Source organism: Pyxicephalus adspersus, chromosome 7, assembly GCF_032062135.1.
Source record: "Pyxicephalus adspersus chromosome 7, UCB_Pads_2.0, whole genome shotgun sequence".
NCBI classification, from domain to species: Eukaryota; Metazoa; Chordata; class Amphibia; order Anura; family Pyxicephalidae; genus Pyxicephalus; species Pyxicephalus adspersus.
Genome location: NC_092864.1, coordinates 68,437,150 through 68,457,109, shown reverse-complemented (window position 1 = coordinate 68,457,109; position 19,960 = coordinate 68,437,150). Strand labels below are relative to the sequence as shown.

General features: G+C 37.4%; 2 protein-coding genes across 2 annotated transcripts in view; one reads left to right on the top strand and one right to left on the bottom strand.

The window, feature by feature from the left end:
- The first annotated feature begins 9,883 nt into the window (after nt 1–9,883).
- Nucleotides 9,884–11,193, top strand: LOC140335887 (hemoglobin larval subunit beta-1-like). Its single transcript, XM_072418887.1, has 3 exons — nt 9,884–10,064; nt 10,309–10,531; nt 11,059–11,193. Exons 1-3 carry the CDS (start codon nt 9,973–9,975, stop codon nt 11,185–11,187), a joined length of 444 nt encoding a protein of 147 aa, XP_072274988.1. The 5' UTR covers nt 9,884–9,972; the 3' UTR covers nt 11,188–11,193.
- Nucleotides 11,194–15,700: 4,507 nt separating this feature from the next.
- LUC7L (LUC7 like) overlaps nt 15,701–19,960 on the bottom strand; it is a gene marked incomplete in the record, with an annotated part of 23,227 nt that continues 18,967 nt past the window's right edge. The window contains 4 exon segments of the mRNA XM_072418886.1: nt 15,701–15,970; nt 16,465–16,649; nt 17,953–18,059; nt 19,719–19,895. Of these exon segments, the coding sequence (XP_072274987.1) occupies nt 16,487–16,649; nt 17,953–18,059; nt 19,719–19,895 (447 nt within the window).

Sequence of the window (19,960 nt, the reverse complement as noted above, 5' to 3'; positions counted from 1 at the left end):
TGTGTGTGTATGTGTGTCTGTATTACACCTTATCTAAAGACTAGGTGTGTGTGTATGTATGTGTGTGTGTGTGTTTATATCTGTATTAGATCTAATCTAATAACTAATCGTGTGTGTGTGTGTGTGTGTGTGTGTGTTTGTATGTGTGCATGTATGTAAGTGTATATGTGTTTGTTTGTGTATGATTGTGCAAAGGTGCATGTGTGTGTATATGTTTGTGTAAATGTGTATGTTTCCATACTTATATGTGTGTGTAAATACTTGCATGCATGTGTGGGTGTGTTTGTGTATTTTGCATGTTTGTGTATATATGTTATTTTGATGTGTATGGCTGTCTGTGTGTGTATATTTTTATATATGTGTATATGTAAGTGTGTGTAGGAGTGAACAGTATATGTGTGTATGTATGAGTGTATAGGTGTGTTTGATTGTGTGTAAATAAATGCATGTATGTGTTTGTGTATTTTTGCAAGTCTGTGTATATATGTTAGTTTTTATGTGTATGTCTGTTTGTGTGTGTATATTTGTGTATATGTGAGTGTGTGTATATGTATGTATATGGTTGTGTTTATGTGTGTGTATGTGTATGGTCGTGTATATGTGTATGTGTAAGTGTGTGTATGTGTATGGTTGTGTACGCATGTGTATAGATGTGCATGTGTACCCGAGTGTATAGATGTGCATGTATGTATGTGTATATGAATGAGTGATTGTGTATATGCATATGTGTGTGTGTGTTTGTGTATATGTATGTGTGTGTTTGTGTATGTGTGTATGTTTCTGTACTTATATGTGTGTGTATATAATTGCATGTTTGTGTAACGGGGTCAAAGTCGGATCCGGTTTTTGTTGGTCTTAACGACTTGTTCAAAGCTGGAAATGAAGAACAATTGTCGTAATAGGGTTGAAGTCATTTTCGGTATTTTTGGTCTTAACGACGTGTTCATAGTTGGAAATGATGAACACTTGTCGTAACGGGGTTAAAGTCAATTCCGGTGTGTTTGCCCTTGTATATTTACCACAAAATAATATCGTCCAAAGGGGTCCATGTTACAAGTGTGGTGGGAATGCCCAGTGATATGTCGATTTTGGGAAACAATTATTCAGCTGTTCAATGATTGCACCGGTTCTCATATAACCCCACAACCCAAAAATCGCTCTTCTATCTATGGTTCCAGGGCCGATCAAAACAATCAAAAAGGGTTTGTTTCGCCACTTTGTTACTGCCCCTAGAGTTTATATCCCTAGATATTGGAAACAAACAGTGGTCCCCACAATCAAGGAATAGATGACTAAACTGGAGAAAATCCAACATATGGAGCAATTGGTTGCTGATGATGATGATAGAGCCGAACAATTTAAAATGACTTGAGCAGTGTGGGACTGGTTTAAAGAATAAGCCCAGTTTCTTGGGTATCTTAATTAATCAGAATCGATACCACCAGTGCACCATTTTCCACCCCAATTACCTCCTCCCCCTGTTTTTTTTCTCTTTCCTTTGCTGTCCTTGTTGTTGTCCGTTGTCTCTTTGTTGTTTACCCTTTTATATGTTTTTTTTGCCTTGAAGATGTTTAGTTACAGTTTGCACAAAAGTTATTTACCCTGTGTTTTATGTTAATTGTATTTGTGTATAAGTACAAAACTTTAATAAACATATATTTGACAAAAAAACAATAATATTGTTTAAGAAATAATACTATGACAGCTAATAAAACATGTATTTTTTATGTCTGACAATGTTATTCTCCTTTTACACTACCTAATTTTATAGAGGTATGTATCTGGTCAATAAAGACCAAATTCAGACCCCATCTTACCATGCAGCTCTGCAGACCACTTCTAACAACCTACTGCTACATGAAGAGGCAGGGCAGAGTTGTAAGTGCTTTGCCTGAGCTTCCTTACAAAAAGTAAGGGCTGTGACATCACTTCATTTCCAAAGTAAACACGACAAATATAAATCACAACCTTAAAAATAATTTAGAGTCCAAACTGCTCAGAACTAGATCCCGAGTCCCGACACGTTTCGCTGGTTTAGGCTTCGTAAATCGGCAGGAAGCCTAAACTGCTGAAACATGTCAGACTCGGGATCCAGTTCTGCCAGCTGGTCTCTATAGATCTGTATAGCACAGTACCTATTACCCTCCAAAATATTGAGGGTAGCACATAGGGTCCTTGTCTACAAAAAATGTATATATATTTTGTTTGTCACGCCTGGGGAAACAGGGCCACTAGGGGGCACTACGGCTTGCACGGAGATGGTGTGAGCCCGGAGAAGGACCAAGGCACAGAGTCTAAGCAGTAACCAGGTCTTCTCCAGAGCCTCTAGTGGTGAGGATGTTGCATTGCTGGTTACTGCCAGGTTGTGATCCTTGGGCACACCAAGGTGGGCAATATGAAACACATGAAGGCCGGGGTCACGGCAGGCAGCAAGCAAGAGAGGTCAGGTCACAAGCCGGGGGTCAATTACCAGGGATCCAGGAGACAGACACCAGTGACACAGGGATCACTGCGGAGGAAGAGGTAAGTGTGGTATTGTTCTTTGTAAAGAATTTGTATATCCACATATTATTATTATTATTATAATTATTATTATTAAACAGGATTTATATAGCGCCAACATATTACGCAGCGCTGTACATTAAATAGATATAAAAACACTTGAGCCAAAAAATTCCCTACTTTTCTCACCTCTTTGCTTTAATACATTTAAACTGTGTTAGATACTCACACCATTCACACTTGATATGGTAAAAGTAGAATAAAAATACTAGACCAGAGAACAGCCCAAAAAATATAAGTAGAAATATGATTATTTGGCATCTCTTTCGGTATAAGTCAAATTTGCCGAAACTAATATACGGAATAAATGCAAAAGATAAAAAGAAACGGCTAATAAAGCCAGATATACGAGCAAAATTGTCAATCCATGGAAGGAGTCCAAATGTGAATAGGAAGATGACAACGGCAAACAATTTGAAGAAAGCCCTCCATGGTCCTGCTAGAATTTGCCAGCTTTGAAATAGTTCAATAAAAAGCCAGGCCAAGATTCCAAACTGAGATCCAGCAGGTCCAACCTAGTAAATAATAAATACAACAAACTATAACTTTTGTGAGGGTGTCGCCTGATAGTAGCGGAGTAGGATGCACAGCTCCAGAGCTCCGTATCCCGCCTGGGGGAATTCAGCCTGTGTCAGCGCTACAGAGCCTTCTTAATATCACCCATGGGACCCAAAAACAAGGAAGCACAGAAGGGACGCCCCGGTGGAGGCGATTCCTCATCTGGAGGCATCCCCGGGTTTCTTTTCCTGCGGGAAGCCGCAGTGACCGCGACAAGGCCTCAAAGCTGGGGGCTCGATTTTCGGCCGAATTCGATGCACAGGCACCCGAGTCACGATATGTAGAGCCGACGACCGGCCTTCAGTAGGAGCCTGACACACAGGGCTTAGAGGCAACTACCCCACCACCATCAGAGGTACCTTATACTTCCCCTACTTGCAGCCCCTACATTGGAAGACTCTTTAAGTCACTATCCTATTACAATGGCTACTGAAGAGGAGTGGGATTGGAAGGCCCGCCTTATAGTATTACCCACCAGGCAAGACCTGGATTATGGCATAGGTCGCTTGGAAACAAGTTGTAAGGCAGAATTTCAAGCCATGCAACAATCCCTTCAACAGATGACCAGTGCCACTACAGCTCTCCAAACCCAATGTGCTGATCTTTCTTCACAAGTCATGTCCCATGCGGACATTTTGGAATGACATGAAGCGCAAATTAATATGTTGTATTTATTACATGATGATGCGGAAAATCGCAACAGGCGGAACAACATCCGTAAAAGGGGTCTACCTGAAACTGTACCGAATTCAGAATTGTCGACAGCGGCCTATTTTATATTTGCTAAACTCATTGCTGTTCCATCCAATGTTGATATAGAGATAGATAGAATACATAGAACTTTGAGCCTACGCAGCACAAACCCACAATGTCCTAGAGATGTTATATGTCACATTCATTTCTTTAGAACCAGGGACGACATCATGAAAAAAGCCAGGGAATCTACCACTATCCAATATGCAAGGGCACAGATACAACTGATGCCTGACCTCTCTAAACATACACTGGATCTTCGCAGGGCTCTTAAACCGCTCATGACGGTTCTTCGTGAATGTAACATCCCCTAAAGATGGGGATATCCCTTACATCTCATCATCAGATCTGGAGGCAGAACCTATGTTCTTCGGGAGCCATCCGACTTACCTCGCATTGTGCGCCATATGTCAATATTTGGAGATTCTGAAAGGGTTCGTGGAGGGGACTATCATAGTGGGAGGAGACCTGAATTGTGTACTGAACCCCTGCATTGATACCTTGCCAGGGAAAACTCGGATCTCATACTGCAAATTAAACTTACTTTGTTCTAAATTGTATGATCTTAGAATAATCAACATATGGCGCCCTACACCCCACAACCAAAGACTATACTTTTTACTCCAACCCACATAATATGTACTCCCGCATGGACTATATCCTAGCGAGTCACTGTGTACTTGATTGGCATCCTACTACTTCCATAGAGTCCTGTCCCTGGTCCGACCATTCTTCAGTCTCTCTATCACTCCAGATTCCTCAAATGGGCCCTAGAAAATGGACATGGAAGTGTAATGACTCCCTGTTCCCTGATTTAGCACACCAACACCACCGTGATCATTTCTGGAAATTATTATACCAATATGGGGATAAATGTGGCAGACTGCTGGCATGAGGTCTGCACCCGCGCACATCAAACACATATATACCTTCCATCCAGACCACTAATGGCGGACTGACATCTATTCCCAAAGAGATTCAGCAAATCTTTCACAAATATTATTTAGATCTCTATCAAATACGCCCTACTCATGCGATTCCCTCCTCCCTGCAAGAATATATAACTAAAACAGCTCTTCCAACATTAGACCCTGAGGTGATGTTACAATTAGAATCCCCATTTACTGAGGAGGAGGTCTCTGCTGCCTTACATGCCACACCAACCGCGAAGAGCCCTGGCCCAGATGGATTTACTCCACGGTTCTATAAACTACACGCCCTTACTCCTGTCCCTTTCATGACTAAAGTATTTTCTTCCATATCTATTGACCGTTTCCATCACAGAGTCTGGAAGCGCATATTACAATCCTCCCCAAGCCAGGCAAATACCATACAGTATGCTCTAATGACAGACCTATATCATTAATCAATGTGTATGCAAAAATATTCTCTAAGCTGATTGCTAATAGGTTGTCCCCACACATGCGCTCGTTGATCCATAAGAATCAAACCATACTGGGGCCTGGGCCCCAGTATGGTTTCCAGAATTGCAGCATTATATTCTTCAACCATACCGGTGTGCGGGTTAACGGCGCTCTCTCTGACTCTTTTCAAATCAAGAACGGCACAAGGCAGGGGTGTCCTCTCTCCCCATTGCTCTATGCCCTAATTATGGAACACTTGGCTGTGGCCTTGTGCCACAATACAGATGTTAAGGGGGTCATGATAGGTGACACACAATATAAACTCTCGTTATATGCGGATGACCTACTGATGTATATAACATCCCCTCATATTACGATACCTTCTATACTGAAAGAATTTGATGAATTTGGTCTATATAGTAATTTCAAGGTAAACTACTCCAAATCTGAAATTCTTAATGATACCTTAGATTCTACTCAAATGTCAGCCATACATACTAATACATCTTTTCAGATTTGCAATGAAGCCATTAAGCACCTGGGTATAATGCTTACATCGGATCCTTCTAAATTGTTCACGTTCAACTATCCCCCAATGTATAGTAAACTTCAATCCGATCTTCAGAAGTATGATTCCCTGCCTCTTTTCTGGTTCACTCGCATAAACACTATTATATGTATTTCAAATGGTTCCTATATTCTTGCCAAATGGATATTTACATAAAATACATAGGTTGTTTCTAAAATATCTGTGGCAAAAGAAGCGCCCCAGATTTGCATGTAGTACCCTGGTCAAGCCCAAACATAGAGGAGGAGCAGGGGTCCCAGATATTATATCCTACTATAGGGCATCGGTTTTAGTACGTCTGATAGATTGGTTTCACAACAGGGAGTTGAAGGAATGGGTACTGTTGGAACAATTTTTATCACCAATTAGTCTCCGTTCCCTACTGTGGGTGGACAGATCGCTGTTAAATCTAACTTTTCCCATACCTAAACTCACCATTGACTTACTACATAATTGGGATACCCTCCTTAGATCAGGTAAACTGTCAACGAAACCGGGCCCCATGACACCATGAGCAGCAAACTTTTTATCTTGGTCTGCTTCGGACGATCATCACCTTAGGATTATATTACACAACCAACGGGTTCCCCCTATGTCCTCCCTTGACCTACCAAACAGAAGCAAGTTGCTATCCTAGCTATCATACAGGCAACTGTCCTCATTTGTAGCCTCCTTTACCGACCCATCCTTACTACATAGAGGCTTGACGGAATTTGAGCAGTTAGTTAGCTCGCCTGCTCGCCTCTCCCACGTTGTTTCCAGGTTGTACGGGCTGCCTACTCAGAACTCTGAGTCCACTGCCCCTATATACACTAGATATTGGGAGAGGGAAATGGATGGACTTATAACTCCGGATGATTGGGAAAAATCATTTATCCTCACGCATAAACTCGTATTAACATGTAAAGCTCAAGAGCTGTTATTCCCAGATTATGGAAGCAACCTGTTGCTCCTCCTATAGCAGATTGGGTTTCTGAACTTGAAAAAATCTGCTATATCGAAATGTTGGTTGAGGAGGATGATGATAGAATGGAACGATTCAAACTAACATGGTCTACCTTGGATTGGTTTAAAGAATCTCCCCGACTCCAAACGTATCTATTTTAGTGACCATAATTGCTGGTTAGACTCTTACCCCGGCATTAAGGGTTATTTTCTACTTTTTCTATATCTGTTTTCTGTACCATCTCCCACCCCTTCCCCCAAGGGCTATTTTGTTATATAGGTTTGTTTTTGTAGTATGTTTTTTATTTCTCATTATTCGTTGTCTAGATTATTAGATTATATCCTGTGCCATATGCTTTAATGAGAAGTGATGTTTTCTATGTAGTCGTACCAATATGTGCAATACTGACCCATAAGGGCTTCTACTGTTTATTGTTATGCTTCTCAGGGTCTATGACGATTATAGGATTTATATTTTGTTTATAATTTTTTTTGTTCATACGAAGCCAACACTGATATGTATAAATAGATCATATGTGTTGTATGTCTGAATTTTTTGTTATGTAAGTTATGTTTTTGTTGAAAATTCAATAAAACTGATTGAAACAAACTATAATTTTTGTAACAGTTCTAAAATAATGTAATTGTAAATATATATATATATATATATAAAATCAGATGTAAATCTGGGAAAACTATATAGAACTGGGAATTTAGTGGCAAAAAAAAAAATTAAGCAATAATTGGCATAAAGTAAATATTTGAACATAAATTTTAAATTTATCAATTACTTGACAAATAAAAGCATTTGCAATGCTCTATTCTCGAGGTGTTTTGTGGAACCGGTCCACTTCTTCAGGAGGAAATATCTGTGAGCTGCAAATATAATAAACATACACAATTTAAAAAAAAAAATCACAAAATATTAACATACAAATGGTCTTTGTTTATGGTATTAATATTTTTGGATTTTTTTGTATTGTGTGTGTGTAATATATTTGTAGCTCACAGATTTTTCCTCCTGAAGAAGCGGAATGGTTCCACAAAACACGTCGAGGATAGAGCATTGCAATAGACGTATTTCGTGATTGTTTGTAGCTACTTTTAAAGGCTTTAAATTGTCAAGTCATTGATTTGTATGTTTACAATAAACTGTCTACATTCAAAAGTAATGTGGCAAACACTAATTGAGGTTTAATAGTTAAATATGAAAGCACACTTTTTAAGTTTGTATGACTTTAACATAGATTACCTCCGCTCTGTAGGGCAGAAAGATGGCACTAGTAAGATTCCCCGTGATCCCACTTAAAATGTAGATAATGGAGATTCTATGCCAGCCAGCTAGCTTTTCCAGATCTCGTAGTATTGTCATTTGGAAACAAACAGAAACCAAACAATGTAAGATGCTGTAAAACATTACAAAACACACAATAAAATACATGAGATTTACATTCCTATGCAGTATACAATCTATTCCATAAGTAGCCTTTATTCACAAATACACTATTTTTGATATATCTAAAGCCAAACAATTTTTTTCTTTTCATTTTAAATCAAGCAGGGAATACATGTAACCCTGCCAGTTTTGTTCTGACATGCAGTTAGTGTGTGTGGGAAGGGGGGTAGGGGAAAACCAGCATCCTTCAGGGATTTCAAAAGGGAGCAATGCCATTGCCTTTAGCTGTTACTACTTTCTTAATAGATGCACTGTGATAAGCCTTTGTATGCTCTCCAATACTTTAGGTTTGTACCTTTCCTACAGTTTTATCAGATAATTGGAAGTATATTAAAGTATCCCCTAAAAATAATCCCTTTGAAGTGGGGGTTTTAAGAGTGTTGTGATCATTGAAGGAGATCGTTCCATTGATCTATATCCAGCCCTTCACTGAATTTGGGATGTGTGAGATGCACTTGCATGCTCTCGCATGGTTACACTGATCAGATTATGCAATTTAATTATTTAGATTTCTTTACATATAATAAGAATGTACATAAACTCAGATAAAATGGGGTCGACACCCCCCATTCCCAAATCCTATACAGGTAGTCCCAAGATTAAGGACATCCGACATACGGACGGCTCCTGGATACAAACAGGGCTTACCTGCTTGCTGTGGGCAGGATGGAGGCTTGGAGGGGGGAGAGGAGGTTAGCATGACTTGCAGAAGAAATCTTTTGCTAAACACAGCTGAGGTTTTAGGTGATCTTAGGGGGTGAGCTCTTCTGTAGCCTCTTGTAAATCTTTAATGACCAAGACAAACTCTGCCGTTGTTTCTTTTTGAATATCAAAGCACAGCTCGCTCCAGAAGTTAATAAATGTCTAGGCTCTAGGCATAAAATTTTTTTTTGTTTTTATGCTTTGTTTGTGATTAACTCACAGTGAGGATTTTATACAGTAACTGACACCACGCTACCTAATAATATAGTGAAACAAACACCTGTCCTAATTGCATTTATTAAAATAATCTACCTGTTCCAATTTACATACAAATTCAACTTAAGAACAAACCTAAGTCCCTATCTCATATGTAACTTGTCATATGTTACCTGTAATAATCATATTCCTTTCTTATGGTAAACTGGAAGATAAAACCTAAATCTGCATTGAGCATTTATGTCATTTTACATTACCCTTTACATTCAAAAACACATTCTAATAACACAAATTACAAAAATAATTGCAAGTGCAATAACACATAAAGCAAATGGTTTAAATGGTGTATTTATCAGCAAAGAGATGTCATAATAATGTAAATTTTTCATGGTCAGCACAAACCATAGCCTGATATCCTATAGCCCCATATGACAAGGGTTCCTGATCTATATTTACTATATATATATATATATATATATATATATATATATATACACACTTTACTGGATACTTCATATGGCATCTTCACATCTTGACAAAAAAAGGAAGAAACCTCAGGGGAAACAGGTAAGTGGAAGAATAGTAGTAGACTGCATGATGGTAATGCTGGATTTACCTTTATAGCAGGTGAATAGTTGGTTTGGCGGAGTTTTGCTTGAGTGGTAGGAGTGTTGTGGTTAATTTAGGGTTATTAAGGGGTTATTAACATTTTAGGAAAACATGACACAGCAGAAATGATACTGGGTGTGACTTGGCAGAGTTGACTATAAATCAGCGTTAGAATCTCTAACGAGCAGAATTAACCTTCTCGCCTGAATCCTCATCAACTACCAAACCCAACAGTCAAAATGGTCCATTGGACAGCTGCAGAGAAAGCCGCCATCACCTCAGTATGGGCAAATGTCAACATTGAGGAAGATGGTCTTGAAGCTCTTACCAGGTGAGTAAAAATGTTTGTTTTGTATTATTTTTTATTTAAACAGCAGACACTATCTTTATGTAGTTGTAATGATAAAAAAGTAACAAGACTAAACTTTTTAAGCAAAGTTGTAAAGTTTCTATAATACATTTTTGCCCATATGAAGTGTCTGTGAAATATTGCTATAGATGAGCTTTAAATAACAAAAATGTGTGAATTAATATGAACATGACAATAATAAAGCAATCATTTACTTTTTATTTAGGCTATTTGTTGTGTACCCCTGGACCCAGAGGTATTTCAGCAGCTTCGGAAACGTGTCCACTGCTGCCGCCATCTCTGGTAACGCCAAGGTCCGCGCTCATGGAGCCAAGGTGCTCGGTGCCGTTGACAACGCAGTTCACCATCTGGATAATGTAAAACAGACCCTGGCTGCCCTCAGCTCAAAACATGCCAATCAGCTCCATATTGATCCTGAGAACTTCAAGGTAACTTCCTTACAATACTTATGTCGTTTTATCAAAGCCATATAGATTCATAGTGTAAAGGTGCCTGCATCCCAAGTCAAACATGGAAAATAATTAATATTCATATTTGTGCAGAAAAACTGGAGTTTTTAGGCATAAAGTAAAATGGAAAATAATTACATGGAGATTAGAAAGAAAGTCACAAACCATCTATTTTTTGTGAAACTATCTTTTCACATATAACAAACTGTGCATTCCTGGTAGAGAATCCATTGCTGCCATTAAAATACATGAACCTGGAAGATCCTCTAACAAGGAATGTTTCAATGAATGTCTGATTCACTTTTTTGTTTAAAGAAAAATGTGTAGCAATACTAAATGTATCTTACTGTAGTTACCAGTCTGCCAGATAGAGGATTAGTGTTAAACAGAGAATCTACACAATGACATTGTGTTATGTTGCTGGAAGCAAAAATTTGACATTATTGAACAATAGGGTATGAAAACATAAAAATATTTGTATTCATTTATTTTTTTTGTTTCCACAGCGTCTTGTCCAAGTGTTGGCCATTGTCTTGGCCCGCAAGCAGGGAAGTGCTTTCACTCCTCAAGTCCAGGCTGCCTGGGAGAAATTCAGCAGCACCTTGGTGGCTGCTCTGAGCCATGGATATTTCTAAATCCACAATTTATCATTTCTGACATCAGTTACGTTTGTGAATAATTATTTTCAATAAATCTTTTATTTTATAAATCAAATGTTTTTTTCTTTAGATAGTATTTTTTTTTAAATATAATGATATTCATATCAACACACATATGTAACTCAGTCAGTCATTGGAAATCACAGGTTTCAGATAATCACTCACATTGCAATGGTATTATATAACACAGTGATGATTTTTTGTTCTGGTGTATTCATTTTCATTTGATGATAGCACACATTACCTTTTCTGATTTGCATCACCTGATGAAGCAGAGATATTAATCTGAGAAAGAGGTTGGACATTCATTCGATCAATTACACTAATAAGATAGGAGCCTTTTATAATGCCAGAATGAATCTAATCTGGACAAACATGTGAATAGGAATTAATAGAAGTTAGGTGTTATTTATATTCTTCTATATGCTTGGTGCAAATATCCCTTGAATCATTGTTCTCTTTTCAAATAGTGTTTTTTTAACATATGTTAACATTGTGTTAAAAAACATATATGTTTTATTGGTTTATAATTTGGGTCTTTAATGGGGATGGGGCATTATGTGCAAATCATAAAAGAACACTGGTCTAACAGAATCTTTATTCAACAGACACAATAAGATATATGTTTAAGTAAGAACATGGTATATGTTGTACATATAATGCCAGAATCAGGCAGAATGCCTGGGACCCCCCAGATGTAGTGAGAAGGAAGGCCCATCAAAATGTATAGCTTACCCAGCACAGTGATATTTTTTAAGGCAGCAGGGACCAGAGAGCACAAAATAATCTAATTTTTCAGGTCATATGACTGGGGCCCAGCAGATAATATTTCTAGTACTCCTCTGTATAAGGCCACTTTCACACCTTCCCAGGCCACTTGGGTGCAGGTATGTAAACATGAGATATTAAGCATTAATCTGCATTGTTTACACTGGCCATCCTTTTTCGTGGCGTGACAGGTCTGTTTTAGTATATCAAGAGCATAAACTACCTGGTTGGTTGGTTAGAGCTGCTTTAAAGTTTTTAAATATCAATGCTAGAACTTGCTTAAAATTTCCCACTATTGCTCAATATTCTTTCTCAAAGACCTAGTCTGTTTTCCTGTCTAGGACATCTTTAATGTGTTTTGATTTTCAATCAGTACAAGGTGCAAAATAACTGCATCAACAATTTAACACTACCAACCAAGCAGAATGACTGAAAAAAAAAATGAACCTGAGCAGTTAGTCTACTGCAGTGCTGAAAAACATCCAGCAGGTGGCAGATGCAATATCATGATTCTAGCTAGTTTATAACTGGAACTTGCACTGAAAGAAATTGTTCCCACTACAGCTATGCACTGCAATTTTTATAGGCATTGGAATGCATGGTGCCAATGCATAGCAATCAGGAGCTCATTTTAACTCAGAAATGTAATGTATGCAGTGCATTATTGCTCATTGTAATGTATTGAACCAGTAAGGTGTGTTTGCAGTACAGTAAAAATAAATGTTTTTTTTTTTTTCCTGTGCATTGCAGTAATGCAATGTAATATTTAAAAAAAGCCTAGAGGGGAATTTATTTGTGAGAGCACTACAAAAGTAATATATGTATTGGAGTCCTCAAAAAAAACCTTCAGATCTTTACTTGTTTGCTGTAAAGCAAATCTAATCTAGTCTGTATTTTGTATATGTATAGTCTAGGATAACGACAGCACCAAGGGGTAAACAGTGTGGAGTAGAAAATGTAAATATGTAAATGTGTGGTAATACAGGGATGTTGTGTGGTAATAAGGAATATGAAATGCACATATTGATTTGGACATTCAGCACTGTGCAGTGGGTGGCTGCTCTTAATTTTACCTGCCCTGTCCTTTACACTCCCCTCCTGACAGAGTTGTTCTGTGCTTTGGCATTAAAGAGTAAATAATTCTACATATGTACAATGAGGACGCCAGGGAGGCGATCACAAACTTTTTATGCTAAAACTGTTTTGCCCGTTTGGTGTGTATAGCTGGAGTGGCTCTTTAAAGACAACTTACCCTTATCCTAACTACATGGCTATAATTTGGCATTTACACTTTGAAGGTGCTAATTACCAGTGAAAATAACTTTAATTCTTTTTCTTTTTAGCAAGTTTTCACATTTGGATCTTGCAGACAAGATTGTCCAGATTGCTGACTTGTAATGAAGTTTGGGCCATTGCAAGACATTCAAGTTTTTATTGGCTGTGTGGGAGTGTTCATGGACAATACCCTTTTGTAGCATTTTGCACATTCCAAATGCTACAGCACAGAAGTGTCTGTATTATCTTTTTCTGATGGGGTCTGCTTTCTCAAAATACAGGCTTTTTGTCCCTCACCAGTAATTGCCATCTTTTCTTCAATCTCCCACAAAACTGTTATGGACATTGTTATAACAGAATATCTCCCATCACAAAGACTATATCTGTTTATTAAATGTGCATAAAGTAGGAAATGATGGTTTGATGGTACTTCTACTGGAACTTTTCATAGCTACTTGATGTTAGACATTTTCTGGAACACATTTTTGGGGATTTCCACAAACTTGGGCTACTTTTTACGTCACTTTTCTTGACGACGTCAGCTAAATAGCGATAAATGTGTGAAAACAACAGGGGATGTTTTTTGCAGATTATGATATCGGTATGATAAATATATGGTGGTTGAACAATCTAAAATCTTATAAAAATGTATACTTGTTCTGGATTAACAACTCAAAATACTAAAACTGGTTTATTATGCAGGAATCTAGCAAATGGGAGGACAGCAATATCAGACTTTGCTTTTCTCCCATGACAGGTTGGTGTAAGATCGATCAGAAGGAATGTGGTCAAGACCAGGGAGACGTACATTGCCTGCACCCACCTAGAGCCCATGATAACTATTTACTATTATTATTGTAGATGTTGTAATAGAATTATTATCTGTCACATAGGTCTGTTGTGCTGACTGGATTTTACCCTTTAAAACAGCGTTGGCATATGCTTTGTCCACACCAGCTTTTAGCCTGAACAAGACTACAAACCAAGGGTTACAAAGCATTTGCAAAGCTTTCAGAATGGCTTGAAAACAGCTATCATTTGTGGCTTGGGAAAAACATTTGTCACCTCAAACAAGCTTCTTTAACTACCGAGGCGTGCTAAAGGTTAAAAATACAGCACTTCTATAATTTGTTTAAAGGAAAACTATATGAAGAATCATCAGAAAAGATTATACAGACGAGATAATTACATAGTCTATTCTGGGATTATTTTTTTATTTGGTTATCAGCTGAACAATATTGTTCAATACTGCTTCCAGGATCTATCAATAGCTGTAGAGAATTAGTTGCTGTAAATAAAGGATCTCAGATGTGTATTGTCATTTGTTACAATAATGCAGAAACCATATTGCAACAGAAGTCTGTTTGAGGTTTTGAAGCAATCTCATCCAGATTTCTTGGAGTTTCCCTTTAACATTCTATAAAATTATATTAGGATTGCTTTAAAGTCTCCGAAAAAGGTGAAATTTTTACTTGCTATACATACTTGTCTTGTAGACCATGTATAAGGTCATACAGTGCTTGCATACAGTATGATAGATACCTTTCCATCCAAGGAAGGTTCTGGCCATTTGCTTTGTATTATTTGTGATGTACAAATAAAGTTGTGGTAAAAGTTATCGATGTTATCGTTGGTGATCCCTACATTTGAAAACCTTTAGTATCAGAGATATACACAGAGCAAACCATTCAACACACCATTCACATTCTGAGACATCTACTCGCCCTTAAAAGTGTTGCCCAAACTATTTTTCTACCTTTTGCAGCATCCAGTAGGAAGGGTTAAAACCTGACAATTTTTTTCCACCAGTAATAATTAGGTTGAGCTCCTTTTACTATTTGGTCCCATGGACACAACAGGGAGTGAGAAAATCTCTGCATTTCCATGTCAGGTTCACATTTGGACTTCTCGATTTCTGTCCCAGTAACAACTAAAAAATTTGGAATTTGATTTTAATTTTAGGGCTCCTGACAATGATTACTAATGATAATTTGGCATCCTGGTGGTGAATCCCTCCAGCTTGAAAAAAAGACCACAGTAAAAAGCTGTGAGATGCAGATGTTTAACCCTTCCACAATCTATGCGTGTGCGAGTGTGTTTGATACACTTAGGTTTAAAATATTCCAAATGTGTACAACAGAAACTTTCAGAATCATCACACTAAAATAGGAAAAATACAACATGTTACCTCCAATACACCGCCCACATACGTATTTTTATTTTGCGTGGATTTAGCCTGAAATACTTGGACAAACTTGTTTAACATACCTTAAATGTACATTGTTAAAGGAAAGAGTAGCCGATATACTACAGCAAACATATTCCTACTGACAAAACATATCAACAGATAATACATAAGCTTGAAATCACATGAAACTACATTAACAGTTTTTCATATGTAACTTCCCCATCCATGTCCCCTAAAAAATACAATAAACAAAATTAGTACACTAAACAAATGATTTAATTGTATACCAACTACTTTCAACTGAGGGCAAGCAGAATATAATTATTACATTGCTATTTTCAAACAATAAAAAAATTGGATTTATCAAATGTGAGCTTTCAGTAAGAAAAAAAGCTTTATTATCATTTATAGAACATTGCTCGATTCATTAAAAATACAACACAAAGTATGTTAACTGATGCATTGCAGGTTCCCCAGACGCAAAGTCAAAACTCAAGACTTTATCGTAGTTGTGTGATCCCTGCTGATCTACAACAAAGAAAAAGATGAATAAATGTAGTTATTTTTTACAGAGTATGTTTACATAAAATGTTCAGATCTTCTGCCTTTAATACCTTCCAAATTTCTGATCCACAATAGGTTTGCAGCTTAAGGGTTTGGCTTGTTGCAGGATAACTTTTCACAGTTATCAGCTTGCATCTCATTCACATTTAGACAACTGGTGAGGGTGGCAAAAACAGCAATCTCCTAAATATATGTTCTTCAAGAATGAATTAACTTTTGCGAAGTTGTCCCTGTTCTCTTAACCCTAACCAAGTCATAATCATTTCCCAGCTCTTGATAAACTCAAGGCTAAGGGCTGCCTGCAAGCTACGCTATGTGAATTTAGCCCCAGGAGAACAATAATGAAGCCGAATGTAATATCAATACACATATTATAGTACTTTTACATCCAAACGAGGAAAACCTTAAGATTTGAATAAACTGGTACAAAATAAAAAGATTAATGGGTCACTCGTTACCTCTGCCGTTGTCTTGCAGTAGTTATTTTTTTGATCTCTCCCTATCTCTAGAACTACCATGGTGGCTTTTGTTACGACTTCCTGATCTACTACGATGTCGCCTATGACGGTCCCTTGATCTTGATCTTCGCTTGTCACGGGAAGTAGATCGTGACCTTCTTCGCCGCCTATCCCTTGATCGCGATCTGTAAGAAAACAAAAACAGTTACTGTTACAATTTGCAGAGAACAAAAGCAAGTTTCTAATGTAAATTCAGTTCCTATCTTTTGCCTTTGCTCGGCTAACATTATAAATAAACATTTTAATTATATATTGTATTGTACTTGGGTAGCACAAAATGCAGCAATATTTTTTTCTCAAAGCACTTCTGTTAGCATGGTTCTGCTTTCTGTTCTCCATATATACAGCTAAAGCACCAACACATAAAATAGAGAAATCAGATAGTATGTCTGGCCAGTGGAAACTGTCCATGTCCAGGTATTCAAATCTGCAGATCAGCACCCTAAACACACAAGCAGCCCGCAACTGCATTATGAAAATGCAGCCCGATTCATAATTCCACCTACCCCGTACCAACGTACACCACAGATGAGCTGCAGTAATATCAAGCCTGTCCTTGACCATTTCTTTATTGTGCGCATATTGCTCAGTTGGCTGCCCAAGACTCCAGGTTAAAGGATCACAATTACACACACTGTTGCAAAAACATTGCGAACTGTAAAGAAGCCTAAATTTGTTTCTGTAACTAAGATGTTGGCTGCCATGCTAACTGGGTGCTCAGTAGTCTAAATTGGAAACAAGCAAGAGGTAAAAGATTAAAGGCCTTATTGTTCAAAACAAGTATAGGCGACATTGAAAAGAATTGGGGTTGCTGATACTCAAACAATTCACTGAAACGTCTTATATCAAATCATGCTTAAAACTTGTAGCACTGGATGAACTACCAAACCCCATAAGAGGGAGTGGGCAAAGGATGGATAGTCAATCAATATAAAGCTATACAAAGCTATATTCCATAATTTTAAGACATTTTATATAATTAAGCCTGTAATTACATTTTCCTAAAATATGGTCTACATTATTATGTTACACTTTGGATTTTTTTTCACTCCGATTACAGACTTTGTAAATAATACAAATTGCCTACTATAGTGTTTGTGCAACAATGGAGTGTTTCTGTGTAGACATTTCCGTAACTTAGGTCTACATTGCAGGTCACAATTTATAGCAATAGTCAATTTTTAAAACAGCCATGCCCCCCACCACCACGCCAACCACCCTATTATCATCTCCTCTTCTCAGAAGAGTGCAACACCAACATTTTGGAGAAACCAACGAATGAAGATACAAGCCAGTTACTGAATACACATATACACAAGGTGTCTGGATAGCCTGTAAAACCTCGTTTAATTTTCTATTTGAAATTGGTTGCGACATATAAACCCACAATAATAAAATATAATTTAGGTTCAGTTCTGAAATACTAACCTCTTCCCTCCTGCTGCTCCTCCTCCTCCTCTCTCTTCCCTTTCACGCTCCTCTCGTCTCTTCAAGCGTTCCTGGTTCCGTTTTTCCTGCTTGCTTGCCACAGCTTTCTAAAATTGAGAAAAATACATTTGATAAGTTTCATGTAAAATGCCATTTCTTAATTACTTTATAAACTACAAATTAAAGGACCAATGCAGTTCCTCTTCAGACTGGGCCTAAATATATGGCATATGATTTTAGCAATGCAAAATAAATACTTTGAGAAGTTTACAAGTTACACCAGATAACTTCCTAAAGGCTAGTTTTCAAGAGATAACATCTTTAAAAGCTCTGAATAAATGACCCAGAACAAGCATACAGAATTAGAACACCGGATTTGCAAACCTGTTCCTGATCAGTGATAAAAATATAATACAGCAATGTAACTACTATTTGTAAAAGAAGCAATAGCAGCCTACACATGGAATTTAGCTGCTCACTGTCAACTCATCACAATCCCGATTTGTTTACCTTGCAATTAGAAGCTACACTCCGGATCTAAAGAATAGCTGGGGACAGAAGACTGTAATACATAATTCTACTGAAAGTAAGACAGTTTACCCATTTCCAGCATATATTTGTAAAAATTATTCTTTTCCTAATGCCCCTTGTGTAATTAATGATTGGCAAACTAGAAAAGCGGGGGACTTTTTGATTTTAAGTCTGCTTTAAATACTTTTAAAATTGTATTATACATCAGAAAGTTACTCTCTGGAAACACTAATACAACAAAAGAAGTTACAGATCTAATCTCTGAATGAATTCCCACAGCTACCTTGTTATAATATCAATGGATTTACAAGTCCTGTTGCTATTGGTATTGGATTAACTGTGGTGCAAGCTGATGGAGTGAGTGTACTCAATTCTCAATTGTGGATAACTTCCAGAAGGTAGTTAGTGAAGTTCAAGTCAGAGGTAGGCAAAGGGGAGCTTTTCTAATATCTCAGTTGGGGAAAGAAACAAGTGCTGCAACAAAACATATCTAAGGAATGCTTGTTTAGGTGGAATTATTAAGTCTTGAATACTTTTGAGAAAAGTGCCAATAACTAGTTTATCGATTTATATTGGTATGGTTGCTATACCAATTCCAGATTCTGATTTGATAGAGTTCAAAAGAAAAATTACTAGATTTTGTGGATTATGCAAATGATAACTAAACCTATCTAATCCTAGTACCCCAAATAATAATACTGTAATACTGTAATATAATAATAATCTGTAATACTATAATACAGATGACCACCTGCATCCACCACACACAATTACAGTGGTGCCAGCAAGTGAATTAATGAATATATTAGGAAATCGTTCTTACGATTTTAAATCAGAGGACAGTAAGAAAAACAAAAACAGACAACCCACTTGGGCTGTATTACAATATATTTACACATACACTATCCTAGGCCTGCAGTGACAGCTCCAATGCATCTCATCATTTTATTTATTCCATAGACCAAGCTTTAATGAAATAGTTTAGCAGTCTAGGAGTATATGTAACTGTTACACTTTGACTTCAGTCTTACCAAACCTCTAACTTTTGTGGGGAAGAATTTTAACTTGTATTCACAAATTTTATCTAAATATATAGGATTTTATTTTACATTTTTTAACTACAACATCAGAACAAGAACACAATAAAACAACAAAAAACAATTAAGATTGACAGACATAAACTACCCCTGACACTTGGGAAAACAACAATATTAGGAATTTGGATAGACACTTACTCTCATTTGCTCAAGTTTTTCTCGAATGAGTATAAATCCTAGATGAAGCTTTCCACCAAAGTGATCTGCAAGGCGGCGATCATTGTCATGCAGTCCAAGGTATGCTGAACACACTTCACAAACACGAAGCTTCTGCTGCTGGAAGCTGGAGGCAGGCATTGAATTGCGATATTCATCCTGCATATGTGAAAGGATAAAGACTTAAAATGAAGAAAAATATATCCAGGTGATAATCATCACAG